Source organism: Copadichromis virginalis, linkage group LG8 (genome assembly GCF_057382275.1).
Source record: "Copadichromis virginalis isolate Kocher_CV1m ecotype Utaka linkage group LG8, C_Virginalis_male_GT1.1, whole genome shotgun sequence".
In the NCBI taxonomy this organism is placed as follows: domain Eukaryota; kingdom Metazoa; phylum Chordata; class Actinopteri; order Cichliformes; family Cichlidae; genus Copadichromis; species Copadichromis virginalis.
Genome location: NC_140625.1, coordinates 12,171,777 through 12,191,114, shown reverse-complemented (window position 1 = coordinate 12,191,114; position 19,338 = coordinate 12,171,777). Strand labels below are relative to the sequence as shown.

General features: G+C 40.6%; 4 protein-coding genes across 5 annotated transcripts; 2 read left to right on the top strand and 2 right to left on the bottom strand.

Moving 5' to 3' along the window:
• Positions 1-10: 10 nt before the first annotated feature.
• Positions 11-5,627, bottom strand: uqcrc2b (ubiquinol-cytochrome c reductase core protein 2b). 2 transcript variants are annotated; one of them, XM_085465803.1, is made up of 14 exons: positions 5,521-5,627; positions 4,505-4,573; positions 4,005-4,154; positions 3,635-3,699; positions 3,488-3,544; positions 3,118-3,242; positions 2,758-2,855; positions 2,609-2,666; positions 2,424-2,519; positions 2,086-2,285; positions 1,876-1,956; positions 1,706-1,782; positions 434-587; positions 11-350 (listed from the first exon to the last, which is right to left on the bottom strand). In XM_085465803.1, the coding sequence occupies exons 1-14, from the start codon at positions 5,551-5,553 to the stop codon at positions 267-269; spliced, it is 1,347 nt and encodes a 448-aa protein (XP_085321929.1). In that variant the 5' UTR covers positions 5,554-5,627; the 3' UTR covers positions 11-266. The 2 variants fall into 2 exon arrangements, with proteins under 2 accessions (XP_085321929.1, XP_085321928.1); XM_085465802.1 differs by lacking the exon at positions 4,505-4,573 and adding an exon at positions 4,368-4,469.
• A 552-nt stretch (positions 5,628-6,179) lies between these two features.
• Positions 6,180-7,639, top strand: snu13b (SNU13 homolog, small nuclear ribonucleoprotein b (U4/U6.U5)). Its single transcript, XM_085465814.1, has 3 exons — positions 6,180-6,386; positions 6,565-6,685; positions 7,166-7,639. The coding sequence occupies exons 1-3, from the start codon at positions 6,384-6,386 to the stop codon at positions 7,426-7,428; spliced, it is 387 nt and encodes a 128-aa protein (XP_085321940.1). The 5' UTR covers positions 6,180-6,383; the 3' UTR covers positions 7,429-7,639.
• A 1,064-nt stretch (positions 7,640-8,703) lies between these two features.
• crym (crystallin, mu) lies at positions 8,704-12,718 on the top strand. Its single transcript, XM_085465807.1, has 8 exons — positions 8,704-8,923; positions 9,018-9,168; positions 9,249-9,311; positions 9,409-9,510; positions 11,381-11,564; positions 11,731-11,852; positions 11,949-12,033; positions 12,145-12,718. The coding sequence occupies exons 1-8, from the start codon at positions 8,754-8,756 to the stop codon at positions 12,216-12,218; spliced, it is 951 nt and encodes a 316-aa protein (XP_085321933.1). The 5' UTR covers positions 8,704-8,753; the 3' UTR covers positions 12,219-12,718.
• Positions 12,719-13,136: 418 nt separating this feature from the next.
• LOC146702804 (ras-related C3 botulinum toxin substrate 1) lies at positions 13,137-19,024 on the bottom strand. The gene is made up of 6 exons (XM_085465809.1): positions 18,692-19,024; positions 16,726-16,797; positions 16,443-16,560; positions 15,857-15,919; positions 15,294-15,453; positions 13,137-14,518 (listed from the first exon to the last, which is right to left on the bottom strand). Exons 1-6 carry the CDS (start codon positions 18,724-18,726, stop codon positions 14,388-14,390), a joined length of 579 nt encoding a protein of 192 aa, XP_085321935.1. The 5' UTR covers positions 18,727-19,024; the 3' UTR covers positions 13,137-14,387.
• Between the last annotated feature and the right edge of the window lie 314 nt (positions 19,025-19,338).

Here is a 19,338-nt window from a genome sequence, read left to right as displayed (position 1 = left end):
GACCTTAAACTCGGTGTGGTAGATAGAATTTATTCCTTATTTTACATCAGCTATACAGTTAACGTGGACACATGAGTGTGATGCACCAGAGCAGCATCACCTGAAAGTATACTGTTTCAACACCTATAAATACCCAGTGTTGTTACGACAAATGTCTGAGGAGAACACCATTGTAAAATAATCCTTTTTTTGTTGTTCAAATGTAGAAGAAACGAATTCTGCTTTGCTGTCAACCACGCTTGAGTGTGTGGTGATGAGGGTGGGATTTAGATCTCATCCACGAAGGGTGTTTTTACAAGATTGCCACTGGATGCCATGGTCTTCTTTCCAGATACGAATGTTTTGGCAGCCTGAAAAAAAGAAGAAGAGCTAAGTTTACACGCCACTTTTACACTACGACAAAGCACAGACAAAAAACAAAACAAAGTCTTACATTAGCAACATCAGTCAAGGAAATGTTGTCAATTTTTTTGGACATTTCTTCGGGGGATTGGTAGGATGCATCAGTCAGAGCCTGACTGCCCATGGCTTCCAGCAAACCCTCTGAGGTTTCCAGAGACATCAGGTAGTGGCACTTAAGCTGAGCCCTGCAGAAAGAAATGAGGAGGGGAATGTATTAAACATTATGCAGTTAGCATAGTTTAAAATTGTTTAAAAGTTTTAATAAGGAATCTTATTTATCTGCAAATGTTATTAAAAAAAAATACAGGAATGAGTAAAAAGAAAAAATAAATATGGAGGTGATGGAGGGCAGAGCTTCATCCAGTAGTGAGTCAGGTCCTAGTTAGGGGGTGTTTTGAACATGAAACCAGTCTGGCAAGAGCAGCTGCTGGGTCCAGCTGGCCAGCCTCCACCAGGGGTCGACTGCAGCTGCAGACAGGTGTGAAGAAAGGCCCAAGTGGCAGTGGACCTGCATTCTTTAGTGGGGCCAGTGACAGAGAGGTGAAGCCATCAGTCAGCTATTACGTGCTACCAAAAGCAGACTGTGACACACCCCGAATCAAATTAAAAGTAATTGCAGGCCACTAGAACCGTTCCACAGACTCATCAAATAGACCCAAGACAGACTGTTCCTTAAAGACTCTAAACATCAGGTGGGTTTGAGCTTTTAGGGAGAGTTGAAAATGCACCACTGCAAATGAAAGGATGCATTTGGTAGTGAACACTTAGAAGCCAAATTCATAATTGGGATCAATGTCCAAAACATCTGCTAGCTCTATATCAACAATCAACAAAAGAGGCAACAAGTGGCAGCTGTACAAAAAAAAACCCCAGAAATTACAAGCTGTGGGAGAAGTCTGAACTCACTTCCTGAAGGCAGATAAATCATACAATGCCAGTAAAAATGAGATGCTTCTCTCTACTGCAGCGTGTTTAAAAGATTTTTAAATTACATAACACAATCCAGTGCGCATGTAACATCTTCCTTTTATACAGGCCAGCGGCCCCTTTCATATTTTTCCTGCCTTGAAAAACAAAAAAAAGAAGCTAATTTTAATTACTCTATATACCGATGAATCTATCAGCATTATTTGTCACTAGATTTTTCTTTCATTAACCTAAACCTGAAAATTTAAAAATCTTTAAAATAAACGCTAAGTACACGCCCCTCCCCCCTCCTTCCCCCAGCGTTTCTATAGCCAAATAGCAGAAAATGTACATTCTGTCGGGTCTCTCTCATCCTGTTTCTGTCTGTCTGACTCACTTTGCTCGAGTGAGGTCAGCAGCTGTGACTCCACCGTCAGCAACAGCCTTCACCTGGGCAAGAGCAGCCTTGATCACCTGCAGAGAAGAGTGAAACAGTGCTCTCAATAGCAGTTTCATTTGGGGGAAAAGTAAAGAAAAATTATTTTCAAGACTACGGGGCATACTCACATCACCGGCAGCTGCAGCCTGAGAGATGGTGTAGACCCCAAACAGACCAGAGTCAGAGTAGCTTGTATTGAAAGCAGTGACCTGGTGTGGGAGACGAAGACTGAATTAGAATAAAGCTGGATTGTGTTTTTGTGGTTAATGTGCAGACACACTGCTCTGTAGGCGTATGGCTTATTTACAATTTATCTTACAAAAGTGAAAAGCACTCACATCAAAGGGGTCTGCTGTTGCCTTGGAAACACCCTGGACCAGTTTACTGGCGACGCCTGCTCCTCTCTTGACGTGCGGCCCAGCTCCCAGTAAATGCTGCAGCACACTGAAGGCCAGAGCCTCGCTGGTGCCTGCTGCTGCTGACTGGCTCACCACGGCTGAATGGACCAGACTGCTGGTGCTGGGCAGGCGAATCTCACCTGGAAATGGGCACGAGGTCATGAGACAGGGAAGTCTGCAAGGTCTATCAATTTCTCAGGTTGGAATCATTCATTCAAAATTTGCTTAAATCCTATATTTTTTCCTTTTCCTTCCCCCTCTCAGCCAGCTCGCCTCACCTCCACGATACTGTGCCTTAGCCCCTGTGGTGCCGGCTCCACTGCGGATGTTGAGGAACTGCTCTCCCACTTGCTTCAGCACAGTGTGGTCAACACCTAGTAGAAAGGTAAGCATTGTTATCGTTTATCCAAAATCTGGCTACTTCTTTCTTTATATGGAAAATACTTTAAATCCTAACACTTACCAAGTCCAACAAGGGCCATTCTTGCACTGGTGAAATTGTTCTGGACAAACTGGTGCAGCTGGGGAAAAATGGAAACATTGCAATAATTCATAATTGTTTTAGTTTGTACGTTTCGTACTGATAAAAGACAAATAAAAATATATACTCACATGCTCAGAGTGGATGTCGTTGATCATGTGGTCTGGGCAGTACAAGGAGTTACACAGGGCGTTCTTGTAGGCAGCTTCATGCAGACCTTCAACCACACCTGAAAAAGATGGATGGGTGACTGTTAGCTGCAGCGCACTCATGGTGAAGAAAAAACAGAGAGAACATTACTGTCCCTATATGACAGTTTGGTATCTAGGCTCTACAGGGTAATTATTGATTAATCGAACAACCAAGAAGCTTTTTAAAATATTAATCAGGCTCACAGTTGGGAATATAAATTAAGTAGTTCTATATTAAAACAACAGATCCCTTAAAAATCTTTCAAAAACTGAGTGTTGTAAGAGAAACAAAGGACCCACCTATCTGGGTGCTCTGTGCAGCTTGTGCCTTGTCCACCTTTACTTTTGGGGTGAGGTCTGACACCTCCCACGAACGGAATTCGGGGGCTGTTGTCACATTGATCAAATACTCCATCACTGTGTCACTAGAGACCAATAATAGAGCAAGCGGGAAAAGACAGTTATCACTCCTGCAACATCACATCTCAGAGCATTCATATGTTCCAGTGAATGTAGTCATTTCAACAAAATATGGAAAAGTGTGTAAATAGAAAGAGACAAAGTTCTTTAAGTATCTCCTAGTACTTCAAACATTTTCATTACATTATTATTACTATTACTCAATCATGTCAACACACATCATACACACAGGTGATATGCAGAGACTCACACGTCATCTCTTAAGCAGTCAACGGTGTAGGTCATATTCTCTCTGGATGAAGTCACGCTGCACAGAAATAAACAGATATACAATTAGACACCTAAAAAAAATCAGCATTAAATGACTATTTACAGGATAAACCTTTTAGTTATTGACCTAAGACTGCCTCCCACTGCCTCAATTCCACGGCATATCTTGAAAGCTGAAGCTCCCTTGGTTGTCTGAAAAGGTAGAAAAGTTAAGTAACATGTCAACTGAAATGCAGCAATGTTACACATGATTACAAAAGCAGTGGTCTTAAGCTCCATTTATTAACAACAGTTGTGCAGGCTTTTTAATATGTAAACACTGTTATATTTCTACTCAAAATAAGACTTTTACCTAAAACTGAATAAAGATTTGGTTTGTATTCTGGTGCTTCTGCAGCTTTACTCATTTCTGTCTTTCAACAACACCAAAGAACCAAGGTTGATGATGACAATGGTTACTTCAAGCTAAATGTGATGATTTTTTTTAAGTTACATACCAGACCGGACGCCAGCCGGAGGAGGTGGGTGACACCCTGGTTTTCAGGGGTTTCATAGCGACACCCAGCCTTGATGAAGACTCCAATTTTGGAGGCTGGAGAATAATTCTCCAGTGAAGCGATAACCAGCCCACTGGGCAGCCTGGTCACCTGGAGACATATAGAGATGTCCTTTAGCATTCTTAGTACCCTGAGTTATAGGCAGTGATTCAGTTAACTGGTTTCCTTGGCTTTCATTTATACAGCTCAGATAATGCGGGCATTTAGTTAGATTACTTAACATTTATATTCAGCAAGGTGAAACAAACAGATAAAGCTTAAAACACAACCAATATATACAATTTTCATCACTGCCCGACATACATGGACATCCTGGTAGGAATGGCCAACCCTGGGAGAGAGGCTGAGGCCAGCCAGGGGCTGAGCAAGGGACTGGTCTTTTCTGGCAGCCGCATAGAAGCGTTTCTGCAGAGAAGAAAAAGAAGTCAACAACCACTGACCTGAACATCCTGTGGATGAAAACCAGTGACCTCCACCTTACGGGCAGCCTGGGCTGCATAAAACCTTGTCTGGGGAAAAAAAAACAAAGAATACAGGAAGGCAGGACATTACAACTAATGTTTTGCTGGCCTTTTGGCTGATATGAGCACAAACTTTAAAATAATGGGATCAATGGCATTAGTAGGGCAGCCTGTACTAAAAGAACTGAATGTTGTGACTAACTATGAAGCTAGAATTATGCAGGTGAAAAAATAATCTTATGACAAGGCCCACTTAAGTCTCTGTTCTGCATTTTGTTTAAGCATATCACCTGGTTTTAATCTGCAGGTTAATTCTTCCAAATTATCTTTGAAGGTATCAAGGATTTGTAAGATTGTAATGTACTCTGAAATGTAATAACAACCTCTATATGGTTCTTGGTGTGTTCCATCAGAACGATGGCAAACAACATTACAAGCCTTTAACGACAAATGTGAAAAAGTAAGAACTTATCTTTTTAAAACTAGCTACAATCTACCATTTCAGGCTGCAAAGGTTCTCACTCAGTAAACACACATAAGTGTAGATGTTTACTGCAAAATCCAAACTGCAATAATTGCACAATATTGCAGATAAGAAAGAGGAAGACATCATTAGATAGTAAAATGGAAATGTAAGTTAAGCAACTCGACGGCTAGGTCCTTCATAAACATGAACCTAGCTAGCTCTCATCTCTCAGACGTCAACTAGTTTGATTTCTCTAAGCCTTACTTGAATTAACTGAATAGACAGTATTAAGCTGGGTGTACAACGACTTAAAATCCGCGGGGTTCGTGATGTAACTAGCAGGTTATTGCTGGTTATGCTCGGAGTCATTCATGACAAGACTTAGCTGACTGCTTCCTCGTCTGCTCCTCATCAAAGCCTGCCCGGACACGACCCGGAATTTAGACACCGTCTAACAAACACAGCCCACAGCTCGGTGTGCAAATGTTCCGACACACAGACACGTAGGACACATTGCCCGAGTCCTCACCGATAACTGACTGATTCCCCGAATCCCCTTCATCTCCCCTCTTGCCTTGGGTCAGGACGATGAAGCAATATGGCTGGCTTCAAAGTGCCCTACCCAGAATGCTCAGCGCTTTCTTCGCTTGTAAACGGTGCCTAGTCAGTGACCGCGCGCCCTCTGCTGCCCTGGAGATAAAATAAAATAAAATAAAATAAAATAAAATAAAATAAAATAAAATAAAATAAAATAAAATAAAATAAAATAAAATAAAATAATTTTATGTGTTAAATATTTTTTTTTCATTGGACTAGAAATTATGTAAACGGATGTTGAATGTGGAGCTGCCAGGCAGGAGGATAAAATGAAAACCACAGAGGATGTTCATGGATGTAGTGAAGAAGCACATGCGGAGGGTTGCTGTGAAAGAACAGAATGTTGCCAGGTTGAACTACTTTGGCACAGGGCAGATGTGCTGAGCACTGAAGGGAGCAGCTGAAGGGAAAAGAAAAAAAATTCCGTGTATTCATTTTAAAAGGTATTTGTTGTTCAATAAAAAAATGTAATCCCTTTCCAGGTTGTCTATTATTTGGTAAAAAAAAAAAATGAAAGTGACTTGTTTCGTTGTATTTTTCAATTTATTAACAACGTTTTTTTTCTCCCAAAGCACTTCCTGTGATTTCGCCAGCGCGCATGCGCCTCACACCACACGTGTGGCAAACGTTTGGACTCGTTGCATGCGACGGAGCTTAGAGAGTTGGTACCGCTGTAAAATACATCACAGGAGATCGCATTTTGCATCGTATCGTTAATCTTTCAGAAGCCAGTCGAATTAAAATAGTCCTCCGTGAAGCATTTCGCCGAGAGGGCCCGAATAGCACAAAAACACCATGGTGAGTGTCTTCTCGAACGAACAAGCTAACAGAGTAGCTAGTTAGCTACCAGCGAGCATAGTAAATTAAGTGCAGAATTCAGTAGAAGTGACCAGAAACGGTGCTGGTGACTTTTTTCCCCCGTTAACTGGTTTCTCTTGGTTAACATGGAGTTACTTTGTTTCTGTGTGGTGAGCAGACTGAAGCACAAGTCAACCCAAAGGCCTACCCGCTGGCCGATGCCACGCTGACCAAAACTATCCTGGATCTGGTGCAGCAAGCCTCAAACTATAAGCAACTGAGGAAGGGAGCCAACGAAGGTGGGTAAACACAACGTGCCGTGCGACACGGTCGGTGCAAATTAATATTTAAGTTGTTAATGAACGCATTTGAGTGGACAGGCGACACCAGCATGCTCGAAACGTGGTTTCTCTTCACTTTAAACAACAAGCTTTAGTCACAAGCCTCTGATTTCTGCATGAATGGAATGCCTGCGAGAAGAAAAATAACTTTTAGTATTGTTTACACAGATAATTGTTAAATTACACCGTAGCTGTGTCTTCCTGTGGAGCCTAATGATTAGCCAATGTTGAGTGCTTTTATTATATGAATTACTAAGTGCTTGTGAAAAATGTGTTAAACAGACACTTGTATTTTTGTTGTGGGCCACAAAAAGAATAACGGTGCAGCAGTAATGAAGGGCACTTTTTCTTGTGTAACCTGTAATATGCTGAGCATTGTTTTGTTTTTTTGTTTCCAAGAACAAACTTGCTGTATTCAAGTTGCTCTTTCTTCCCCAGCCACTAAAACCCTGAACAGAGGCATCGCTGAGTTTATCGTGATGGCTGCTGATGCGGAACCACTGGAGATCATCCTCCACCTGCCGCTGCTCTGCGAGGACAAGAACGTCCCCTACGTGTTCGTCCGCTCCAAGCAGGCCTTGGGCCGGGCCTGTGGGGTGTCGCGCCCCGTTATCGCTACCTCAGTCACTATAAAAGAGGGGTCTCAGCTCAAGCCACAGATCCAGTCTGTTCAGATGGCCATTGAGAGACTGCTTGTGTGATTTTTCTTTCACTGACAAAAACTCCTTGAGGGGGAAAAAAAACCCCATTTTAAATAGTGCTGTCCTTTGTTTGATTAAACATGAGGGGGGAAAATCATGTTTAATTGTGTTTTTGTTTTGTTTCTTGCTTTTTGGGACCGATGTTTCTCATCAGGAGTTTGTAGTAGCCCTGCTCACTTAATAAAATAATTCTTTTTGTTATTTTTTAAAACCTGGTCTTGTGTTCATTAAAAAAAATTTTCAAGATGAGTTCAAACAAAGTGATTCCCAAATGGTTAGTAACAGAAAACGGGGCGTATCTCTGCATGGTCTGATGTGTGTCAAAGAAAATAGCAGATGAGGACTATCTGAAAATCATGTCCTTGAGAGACCTGACCCAGGACCTGAGAGATGCATCTATTCTTCACTGAAGCCTTATCAGAAATGGTCTCAGTGGAAGGAAACATGGAGAAAAGGCTGAGGTACACCAGGTTACAGAAACACTGGGATGGAAATCAGTGGCAAACAGGTCATATTTAGTGATGGCTTTGAAATGTTTGGTTCAAACGGTCTTCAGCATGGCAGAAGTCAAGCAGCCTTGACAACTATTCTCAAAGACTACTTAAAGAAATGACAGGCAAAATATCCTAAGAGAATTGAAAGAATAAATGTGGTCATACCAAACACTGACCCAACAAACTGTTTTTGCTGTATATGCTGTAATTCCGTATGTTTTTGCATGTGTTTTGATAAATCGATCACCTCTTTCCAATTTTTTCTGGCTCAAAACCTTTGTACAGTACTGTATAAAACACGTTCTTACACTGATCACTACATCAAAATGTTAATTACAATTTGTTTCCTTTTTTTGCATCAGGATAAATAATCAGTCGGGAAACGTTCTCAAAAGCACGGATGTAAATTGTCAATTAAAAGTAATGAATTCATAATTCCGAATTTCTACAGTCATACAAATACTAACAACTGTGGAAGTCAAAGAAAGCAGCATCTAGCTGGCCCCGTTACTGGTTATAATGTGAAGACAGGACATTGTTTCACAATCGTTTGCGTAGAAACTGCAACACTTAAACACGGATTAAGTGGGTATCAACCTGAGATTGGCTTGTTTGAATACTTTCTCCCCTTAAACTGGTGCCAAATCACAGACTACGGGAGCCTGGCGCTTGGAAAGCGCAGTGGATTATACAGCCTCCTCAGTGCGTCCCGCCTCTCTCCGCGCAACATGTTTAAAAAAGCTTTACTGCGGCTCTTGAACGCAGCTCAAATCCCGCTCGATGTTGACTCAAATTTTGTACCAAACCAGTTAAGTCAGTTCCGCATCAGCCATGGCTGGGGCTCCTCCTGTTATCATATGGGAGCGTGAAGTTGAGAGCCTGTTGCATTACAAAGAGCTGATCCCCCGTCTGGAGGAGGCTTTAGGTAAGTTCTCCAGCCGGGACAGCGCGGAGGTTATCCAGCCTGTGCGCTCCACGGTGCCCCTGCAGAAACACAACGGGTAAGGCCCTCCGTCTGCTTCAAGAGTGCTTCAGCACAAATCAACCATTAACAGGGTGCAGCTACTGCTGGTTGAAACTCGCTCTCGTTTCTAGGTTTCTGGGGCTGATGCCTACATACATGGAGAATGACGGAGTCCTGTCCACAAAGTTAGTGTGCTTCTACAACAGGGGGGCTGGCTCCACTTTGCCATCAGTGTCAGCCACAGTGTTGCTGCTGGATCCCGAGTCCGGGCATATGAAAGCTGTGAGTTCAATCCCCGCATGCACCTGTCTTTCTGATGGCTTTGGTTTTATGAGCTGCAGTCTCATGCTTCCAACCCGCAGGTCATGGATGGAGAGGCAATCACTAACATGCGTACTGCTGGAGCTTCAGCAATCTCGGCTAAGGTACTTCCGCTCTCGATTTATTCACAGCATGCCTTTTCTATTCTGGAAATCCTGCTGTAGCTCTGAACTTCTGGGTCTGCCCTGGTGTGTCATGCAGCTGCTGATGCGCCATGGAGCCGAGGTTCTGGCCATCTTGGGGACCGGCCAACAAGCCCTGAGTCACTATAAAGCCTTCACTGAAATGCTTTCATTTAAAGAGGTATGCTTCCAAAAAATATATTTATTTTAGAGAACATGATACGTTAAGTACAGCATACTATTACATATTTATTAAAGAATAAGAAGCAAGTGCAACGTCTGCCCCACTAAGAGGCTTGTTTGCTGCAGGGGTTTTCATTTATTTATTTTTTCATTTAAAGAAATCTGTGCAACATAAGGGACCCCAGACTTTTGCACAAAACTGAACATACTGTGAGTTACCTGAAGGATGTCGGCTCTTATTAAATGTGCAAAATGTGTGACAGCACAGCTTGCTGAGCTTCGTGGGGCTGACAGAGAGGGACAGTAGTAAGCATGTGCACAAAGCATTCCTTTGAGCAGTCCCTGCTGCCGACCTGCTAGTGGTGTCGGTGAGAAAGTGATAAAAATGTGTTCTATATTTTGCCAGATGTCGGTATTTAAAATGATCTCTGACCAGTAACAGTAGCAGCAGTACCTGAACATTGTATGAATGACCCATACATTCATGTTAAAGGAAAAACCAATAGTCTTTTGACGTGTGCCACCAGAACACTCTTAATGCTCTTTAGCATTAATTCTCCAGGTATTTGGAGCTGTTCTTTAGAGATAAGTACCATTCCTCCAGAAGATATTTCCTTATGTGGTGTTTTCTATTATAGTGGTAGAGAGTGCTGTGTAAAATGTTGGTCCAAAATGTCCCATTCAGAGTACCGAAATGTGCGCTGCTTTTTGGTCTGGTTACTACCGTTTATGTCAGAACCGGATACCGGTACCCATCCCTACTGCTGAATAAAGAAATCACTTACACAGAACTTCTGTGACAAACTGAAGCAGGCTTAAAAGATTTAAAAAAGTAACACAACAGCTGAGAAACAAGATCAGTGACATCTATGAGTCTGGAAAGGGTTGTAAAACTATTTCTAAGAAGCACCAAAATTGGGACTCTAGTGAGCCACAGTGAGAGCCATTATGCAGAAATGGAGAAAATTTCCTTTCCTGGAGTGGCCGGCCTACCAAATTACTTCAAAAGCACTTTGAAGACTCATGCAGGAGGTCACAGAAGAGCCCAGAACAGCATTTAAAGAACTGCTGGGTTCACTTGTCTCAGTTAAGGTCAGAGTTCATGATTCCACATTAAGAAAGAGACTGGGCAAAAATAGCATCTATGGGAGAGATCCAACATGAAAACCACTGCTGACCAAAAAGAAAAGAAAGGCTCGTCTCACATTTGCCAAAAACATCTTGATGATTCCCAAGACACCTGGGAAAATATTCTGTGCACTGACGAGAGAAAAGCTGAACTCCCATTAGTCACATGTAATGGGACTCAAACCTTGCCATAAAACTCAAAGCATTTCATAAAAAGAACATCAAACCAACAGTCAAACATGGTGATGTTAATGTGATGATCTGAGGAGGCTTTGCTGCATCAGCACCTGGTTTCCTTGATGATTCCAGGATGTTCTGCTTTAGCAGAAAATCCTGAAGGAGGATGTCCAGTTATCAGTTCATGCCCTGAGCTCTGCAGCAGGACAATGATCTGAAACACACCAGCTAGTCCACCTCTGATTGGCTCAATAAACAGAAAATTAAGCTTTGGGAGTGGCCTAGTCAAAGACCAGACTTAAATCAGATTGAGATGTTTTGACAGGACCTTAAACAGGCCATTCATGCTCCAGCATGGTTTAAATCTGCAAACAAGGGGACAATTACATTTTCACACAGGGCCAGGTAGGTTTGGATATTTTTTATCCCTTAATAAATTAAATTACTTAAAAACTGCATTTAGTATTTACTCAGTTACTGATCACAGCTATATTAATGCATTAACTGCACCAACTAATCAAAGATTTGTTGGTTGTTTCGCTTCCCCTGAAACTTCATTTCAGGTACGGGTGTGGAACCACAGAAGGGAGGGAGCGGAGAAGTTTCGCCGCTCAGTTGGCGGTCCCGTGACGGTGTGTGGTTCAGTGGAGGAAGCAGTGAGGGGAGCGGATGTAATAGTAACAGTAACCAGGTCTATAGAGCCAGTGCTGTGTGGCCGGTGGGTCAAACCAGGGGCCCATGTGGCAGGTGAGAAGTAATTCACCCACAAAATATTTTAAGGGAAGTGGGGGAGATTTTTTTTTACATTGATGGTTATGCAAAACTGAGGAAACAGATGGAGCGTTTTTTTACCAGTTACTACAGAAAATAATTTTAAAAAGAAAAACAGTTTCTCTACTTTTCCTCTAACCAGCGGTGGGAGCTTGCAGGCCAGATTGGCAGGAACTGGATGACTCATTGATGAAGGAGGCTGTGGTGTATGCTGACAGCAGGGAGGGAGCAATGGCCGAGTCCGGTGATGTCATCCTCTCTGGGGTCAGTGTGTCATCTCCTGTTATGCTTACAGGTCAGTGTGTGTGTCACTGGCATCTTATGTGAGGAAGAATATTACAGCGTTTGTGCCGTTTGCAGGTTGAGGTGTTTGCAGAGCTCGGAGATGTTATTAATGGGATCAAACCTGCTTACAGAGAGAAGACCACCGTGTTTAAGTCCCTTGGTAAGTCTCACTCTTTAAAGCCACACAATCTGGCCTCTACTTCATGTTTTCATCTCATTAAGAAATTTAATGCTTTGAAAATGTCTTTGTTTTTTGTTTTTTTAATAACAGGAATGGGAGTTGAAGATGCAGTGGCTGCTAACCTGGTATACGAGCAGTGGAAAGCCAAAGCCTACAAACTGTGAAGCAGCCATGTACTTTTAACCTTTACACATCACACAAATGACCAAGAATGAAGCCATACAAGAACAATTATCAAGGAGCAAAAGAAATATGTCTGGCCTTTCCTCAGAGCTTATTTTAATATTAAGTTTAGCTGTTAGCCGATGAATCACAAAGTCAGGGTAGGGAAGAAAGCAGATAACTGACTTAAGTAATATCGAGGAACCTGAACAAATCTACAACTGCACGAGTTAAGTGAGGCTGTGAGATTAACATGCTGATGTTCCTCTACTGTGGTTATAGTGTTCACCACATTGTTTAATATGGTACACTAATATTCGGAAATAATAGACCACAATTGAGGCAGACTCAAATGTCTGTTTTTTTTAAACTTTTGTAACACTTTCCCACCTTGGTTGAAAGAAAAAATCTGGAGTAAATCCAAGTTGAAAGGAAATGATTTATGCATGAAAAAAATACGTTGGCTGACGCTAATAAATTTGGATCCTTGTTTTGTTTTTAATTTAATGTTGTTGATCATTAAAGTGTCGGGAGGTATGAACCATGTTCTGGTTCCAAGCGGGGACAGAAAAAGTTGACAACTGCTGCTGCGCTACAAGAGATGGACAGACCAGCGGCTCCATGTCGTCTGTTAATTTACAGGAAGCTCTGAGACTCTTTTTGTAGTTTTGCTTCTGTACACCGCTTCCATTGTGGTGGAGTACAGAAGCAAAACTGAGTGTTAATGGGGCATTTTCCCCCTTTTTAAAATTTGGACTACTCCAATCAAAGCATTTCATTGGAAATAGTAACATTTTTAAACCTTTACCTTGACAAAAGAATGTCTGTGGCATCATATAAAATGTAAAAACAGAGTTTAACAAATTTGCTTAAAAAAAAAAAGGAAAAAAAAGAAAAAGAAATCACAGCAAATTACAATGTGAAAATGAAACCACATTTATTAAGAAATTAAATCCAACTTCCTCTGTGCCAATGAAACGCTGATAAAATGTTGAGTTCCCTGGAGCAATCGCACAACTTGATCATTTCAAAATAATAAATTTTCTGTTACTGAAGTTTAATTGTAAAACAAAATGCATTCAAATCAGCTCTGACCTTCAAAAATTACTTCACTGGCTTCATAACAGACAGTAATAGATGGGTTCAAAATGAAATGTTACACACTTCCATGATGGCTATGACACAGTGGGTATCACATACTAGCAAGAAGCATCGTCTGGGTAAAATTTGGTGAAAGCTAGGGCCCAACTTTAAAGGAAAAATAAAGGAGAGCAAAACAAGACCTGCTGCACAGACACCTTCACATGTCTGACCGTCATTCATAAAATACTGTGCTCACATATGATGAGACAAGACCAATGGATACATTTAGAAAAAAAACACTGAGGAACAAGACAACTAAATGTTAAAAATATTAACCAGACACCGTCTCTTTAATGTTTGATCACTGCACTCTTGCAATCATTCTGAGCAGGAGCTTCAAAAATTTAAACCCTAAAATGACTGCAATAAAGGTTTTCTTCACAACTGCATGACGACATGTTGTGCAGGTAAAAACAGTATTAAAGTGTTCACAGAGGGACTAGCAAGAGATGGCTGAGTTTTCGCAGCACCTCTAGTTGGATGACACGTGTAAACAAAAATGGTCCAATGGAGGAAAAAAAAAAAAAAAAAAAAAAATCTAAAAAAAAAAATCTTTTTACCTCTTAAAACTAAAATTTTAATCAAGGCAACAGGAATCTCTTAGTGTGTAGGGGATAGAGTGCCGTGCAGAACTTCCTTCTTTTAGTGTTAAATCTACGGTAGTGTCACGAGAAATTCACCTTCAGGTAGTGTTTCTTCACAATGTCTGAGAAAACCGACGACTTGTTTTTCTTTTAGTAAAATCCTCCCTCTCTCCCCAGCTCAACAATTACATCCCCTGCCCTCCCGTTCCCCGAGGCCTTAGCAAAAAATCACTTCTTTCCCATCCATCTGAAAGGACTAAACAGATGCAAACCCAGAGAAAAAGATCTGACAGAAACTCTTCTGCACCCCTTAAATCTGTAAAGTTCTTTCAGATGATCTACTAAAGCTTCTATGTAAGCAAGGACACAGGGTGAAAATAACCCAGCCGTCTTCTTCCCTCCAAGTAGGCGAGTTCTGATTTCGACTGTATTTGCTGCTCCCCGTTACAACACGCTGCACTTCCTCCTCCTTCTCTTGACAGGTGGTGGGCACAGAACTGCCCTGATGGCTTCATCAAACACCGTTTTAAGGCCACGCTGGGTCAAAGCTGAGCACTCCAAGTATTTCACTGCACCTGGTCAACAAAAAGGGGAAAGAAGAACAGTCTCGTTTTTTTAGTCAAAACATATTTTAAGATCCTTCTACACTTTAGGCAGCAAAAGGCAGCAGAGGTTTCTAAATAGAAAAGAAAGAAATGGATAAAAACACAATTACAAATAATCAATGATGAAAAAAACAACTCAGCAATAGAAATGTTAAATATTTTAATTGCCATAATGAATTATAAGTTTAAAACAAATTGTGCGCAGTTTTATCAGATTTCTAAAGGCTTAGTTTCTGAGGCTCCATCTGGAAGGTAGGAGATGGTCTCTTCCAAATAACTACTATGTGACTATAAATAGACACAATATACTCGCCAGCCACTTAATTAGGCACACCTGTCCAGATGCTAATTAATAAGTTTTTATTTTTCTTATTATTATTATTATTATTAAAATGAGAAAAATATCATCAAAAAGAAAATGAAACAAAATGCTGTTTCTAAAGCAGCAAAAACAATTATAGGAGAAAAGTCACTACTTAAATACTGTAACAAGTGTAAAATGTCAATAAATATTCCTGAAATGCCAACAATGAATCGACAAACGAGCAACAAACAGACGCCAGTCGCTGCTGCTGTCAGTCTGCAGCCAAGTTAACAGGAATCTGCCAAATTTAAAATAGTCCCTTGCAGAGTTTGCCTTCTAGCATCCTCATCCTCTAAAATAATAGTCAATAAATTATTATTATTATTATTTTTTTTTTTTTTAAAAAGGAAGCATTTGTCAAAGTGTGGAGCTACAACTGACTTATTTCTTTAGCCATGGCCAACCCTTGCGGGTAGATAATAGGAGAGAGTTTCTTCTCCTTCAGCTTCTCAATGGTGTCCTTGTCGTCTCTTAGATCCAGCTTGGTTCCCACCAGGATTATAGGTGTGTTGGGGCAATGGTGCCTCACCTCAGGGTACCACTGCAGGGTGAGGACAGAAGTGTTGGCATGCATTATTATTAAATAAAAAGACGATACTGAATGCAAGTGCATTGTTTAAAACAACAGATTTCTTTCACAGTTTCCAGTTTCAAACAGTGTTACCTTTAAGAAGTGTGATCATTGCATCAAAGAGCTGCATTTGAACTAAAACTTACATTTTGCTTTTAAAACATTTTTTTTTAATAGTTTTTTGGAAACCATTGTGACAAAAAAAAATCCTAAAATTAAGCATATTTCTTTAGCTAGACTTAGAATTGTGTCAAAAATGCACACCATCATCTGGCTATGTATCACACTAACACAATTACCCAGCCAAGCTGATCTGAGAATGGCATTTCATGGACAACAGTTAAGTTAATATTAAAGAGCATGCTGTACTGACCTTGGCACGGACGTTTTCAAAGGAGGCTGGACTGACGAGTGAAAAGCAAATCAGGAACACGTCCTGAGGAGGACAAAACAGACACAAATCACTACGACATTAAGAACTTCACTATCGCTGCGCAGGCGTCTGTGTTCCAACTTTGAAAATAATAACCCAAACTTACTGTAAGAACTAATTAACCATAACAGTTGAGGATGAACATTTTGAACATAAGACTGACTAATGCAGATGTGAGGATTCACAAATAAACACAAACACAGGCTGGTCCTGTTGGGTAAACAAAGTGACTCCCATTACTCGAGTCATTGGCACAGAGGCCAACTTGACTGCGAAGACAAAGAGGGCAAACAAGAGCTGCTTTTCAAAAGCAAGAGCTGCTTTTCACTTCCTCCAGCCGTCCTCCAGACAGTGTATAGGTACTGTGGATACAAGGCTCTACTCTGCAGAATGCACAGACCCTGTCTTGAGTATTAGAGGCCAGTGAATAACTCCAAATCGGTGCTGGGTAAGTGAACATTGTCTGGCTACACCAAACTATGCAAGACAGTGGATAAACACATGTAATATATGCCTGTATACATACTGTCTGCGGGTAGGACAGTGGCCTGAGCCTGTCATAATCCTCCTGTCCTGCTGTATCCCACAGTCCCAGGTTCACTGGTTTCCCATCAACCATCACATTGGCAGAGTAATTGTCAAAGCTGCAGAGAATGAGAGGTGGATAATGTTTTTGAAACTATGCAAAAACGTACAAAACTTTTTTCTTCTGTAATATGCAACTTAATGTTCAAGATTAACTGCCACATGTCAATTTGACACCCCTACCTCAGCTGGCCAGTGGGGGATTTTGTGTGTGTGATACTTACACCGTGGGGATGTACTCTCCGGGGAAGGCATTGGTAGTGTAGCTGATTAGCAGACATGTTTTACCCACAGCCCTGAGAGGAGGAAGGAGGGAATGATGAGAAGTGGAGCACTTTACTTGAAATGTGTGAATGGGGAAACTGTGCTACTTGACAGGTTAACATGTCGAGTTACAGGTTTCATGTAAAAGATCTAGCTTTGGATGACCACTGCTGACCTACTGCTTTGGCTTTGTTGTGATCTTTCTAAGAGATGTCAGGTCTTAATCGCAAAAGTTTAATTATGCCCAGGAGTGTCCTGAAACAGCTTTTATATTATACGATCTAAAACACACACAGTATAGTATAGGGGATAAGAGCACATACAAATACATTACAAAATGAACTGTAGGCTTAGAAATGCATCATGATTGATCCATGATTTTCAACAAAGTGAGAATTTGTACACACACACACACACACACACACACACACACACACACACACACACACACACAGAGAGAGAGAGATCATTAAATGCCACCCAGTCATACGGTGAACTATGATAGGTCTCAACTACTAGATAAAACTTTGTGCTGAGCACAGGTAAAGACATTATGTTTTTATTTGCATAAGTACTATTTCACTTAACATTTTCACTTTCATTTTCATAAAGCTTATTCCAATATATAAATTTGGTAGTAAATTGAAATGTTTGCTTCATATATCAACTATTATTCTAGACATTTTTTTTCTCTACATCCAACCCCAACCCAATAACAACTTTGTAAGCAAGCACACTGCCCTAGAGGAGTCTGATAATGCATGTTTTACATTTAAAATCGGGAAAAAAAGGGTATTCAAAACGCCTTTTAATATCTCTAACAACACTGTAAACTTAACCTGAATTCAAAGATTCCTTCAGGGCTGTAGGTTTAGCAAATATTTAATCAAATTATTGGATCAGTATTAATAATTAAGAGTACCATCTGAATACTCCAGAATTTTGATCAATTTGAAATAAGCTAATTGGTGATATTTTTGTTTTGTGTAAAAAAAATTCAAATTTTTTTTCAATCCAGCATAAAACAAAATGAGAAAACAATACAAATATACACTATTGACAAATTATCACAATTTTTTCTTCCTTTTTTTGTTTGCAATGTGAAGATTTTAATTATTTATTTAACTAGTGTGTGCGCAAATATTAATATTTTAACTTGCCAATATTCAGTCTTCTATGTGCATCTGTCCCATATTACGGATGCTGAATCACTTTTATGGTAGGGAAAGGGAAATTTCAGGCCCTTTCTTTTCTAGTTTTTGAGATATTCATGTTCAAACATTGACTCAGATTTCAATGTGCAAAAAAAGGCCTGAAAGTGGATGAACGGGCATTTAAAACTTAATAAATATCTAGAAAAATATTTGAGATATAAAGCTAAATTTTCACAGCAACCACTATGGGAGTCCAAACTCTGACTGGTAGGCAAATCGGAGATGTTTGAGCAGAAAATGTTTAAAAATATGAGGAATTGAGAAGGAATGACCCAGCTAATTTAAAATTAAATGGCTTCTGCTGAATTTTAATGGTGGTTTGTTGTTTTAAAGCCTCAAACAACGAGTGAATTAAGTTTCTCAAAGGCCTTGGGCAGCTTCACAGCTGTTGTAAAACCATAATTTAAACAGACAAATGTAAGCACTTAATCATAACACTTTATAAAAAACGAAATGCCTGCTAAATAACGTGCTGTGGAGCCTTTCAGTCACACCGAACCGGGGCATGCAGATAAATCTGTCTGACCCAGCTGGGCTGGAGAACAGGCACAACAACAGCTGTCGCTCATGTTGGCTGTTATCTTAGGCATGTTAGCCGCTAGCCAACTGTTGGTAACTGGGTCAACTAAAACAGCCATAAAACATCGTACTGTGCTTCAAACTGTGAACATTTAAGAGCTCAAATTGATAATAAAATTGCCCTTTAACTTACCCGTCCCCCACCACCACACACTTTATGGCCTGCATCGAACGACTCTCTCTCTGGCGACTCAGCCGACGTTACAGCAGCTCGGCGTCCGTTAGCTTAGCTGGCTAACAGCGGCTATAATAAAGCGGTCCCGTACCGTCTGAAAAAGTGTGGAATAAACAAAGCGGGGGGTCCTCGACGGTGGTCCGAAAAGTTTTAAATGTTGCTACAGGACGTATCCGACTTGACTGTCCTTGTTAGTAGCACTCCGGTGAAACTCCAAAGTTGTAAAGGCAACACCCTAAAAAAAAAAAGTCAAGACTGAGAAGGAAAAAACGCCCACAACTTGGAAGCAGAGGCTAGGAGATTCCTGCAAGGCATGAGATGGGTATTGTATGGTAGTCAAAATGTGCCATCTGCTGGTTAAAATAACAACGTGACAGCCTCCAAAAAAGTGACAAAATAACAAAAACTCCATAAACATATGATTCTTTGCAGCAATGCACTGTCATGTAAAAAGTAAGGAGAAAAAAAAGGAAAAAAGGCAAAAAAAGTTAAAATACTTGGAATATTTTGGAATAACATCTAGCTATATAATAATGTTTCATATTGCCGAATAATTCTTTTTATAACGGCAATGTCTAGTTAGAGGTTAATAAGTGCAATCTATC

Coding starts and splice junctions, on each gene's coding strand:
- snu13b (XM_085465814.1), top strand. Junction 6,686..7,165: donor GAGGAAGGGAGCCAACGAAG/GTGGGTAAACAC, acceptor TTTCTTCCCCAG/CCACTAAAACCCTGAACAGA.
- LOC146702804 (XM_085465809.1), bottom strand. CDS start 18,726: ATGCAGGCCATAAAGTGTGTGGTGGTGGGGGACGG. Junction 16,798..18,691: donor TGTGTGGTGGTGGGGGACGG/GTAAGTTAAAGG, acceptor TCCTCCTCTCAG/GGCTGTGGGTAAAACATGTC. Junction 15,920..16,442: donor CACTGTCCTACCCGCAGACA/GTATGTATACAG, acceptor TGTCCTCCTCAG/GACGTGTTCCTGATTTGCTT.
- uqcrc2b (XM_085465802.1), bottom strand. CDS start 5,553: ATGAAGGGGATTCGGGGAATCAGTCAGTTATCG. Junction 4,155..4,367: donor ATTCCTACCAGGATGTCCAT/GTATGTCGGGCA, acceptor ATATGTCTCCAG/GTGACCAGGCTGCCCAGTGG. Junction 2,667..2,757: donor ACGACATCCACTCTGAGCAT/GTGAGTATATAT, acceptor ATTTTTCCCCAG/CTGCACCAGTTTGTCCAGAA.
- crym (XM_085465807.1), top strand. CDS start 8,754: ATGGCTGGGGCTCCTCCTGTTATCATATGGGAGCGTGAAGTTGAGAGC. Junction 8,924..9,017: donor CCCCTGCAGAAACACAACGG/GTAAGGCCCTCC, acceptor TCTCGTTTCTAG/GTTTCTGGGGCTGATGCCTA. Junction 9,169..9,248: donor AGTCCGGGCATATGAAAGCT/GTGAGTTCAATC, acceptor TCCAACCCGCAG/GTCATGGATGGAGAGGCAAT.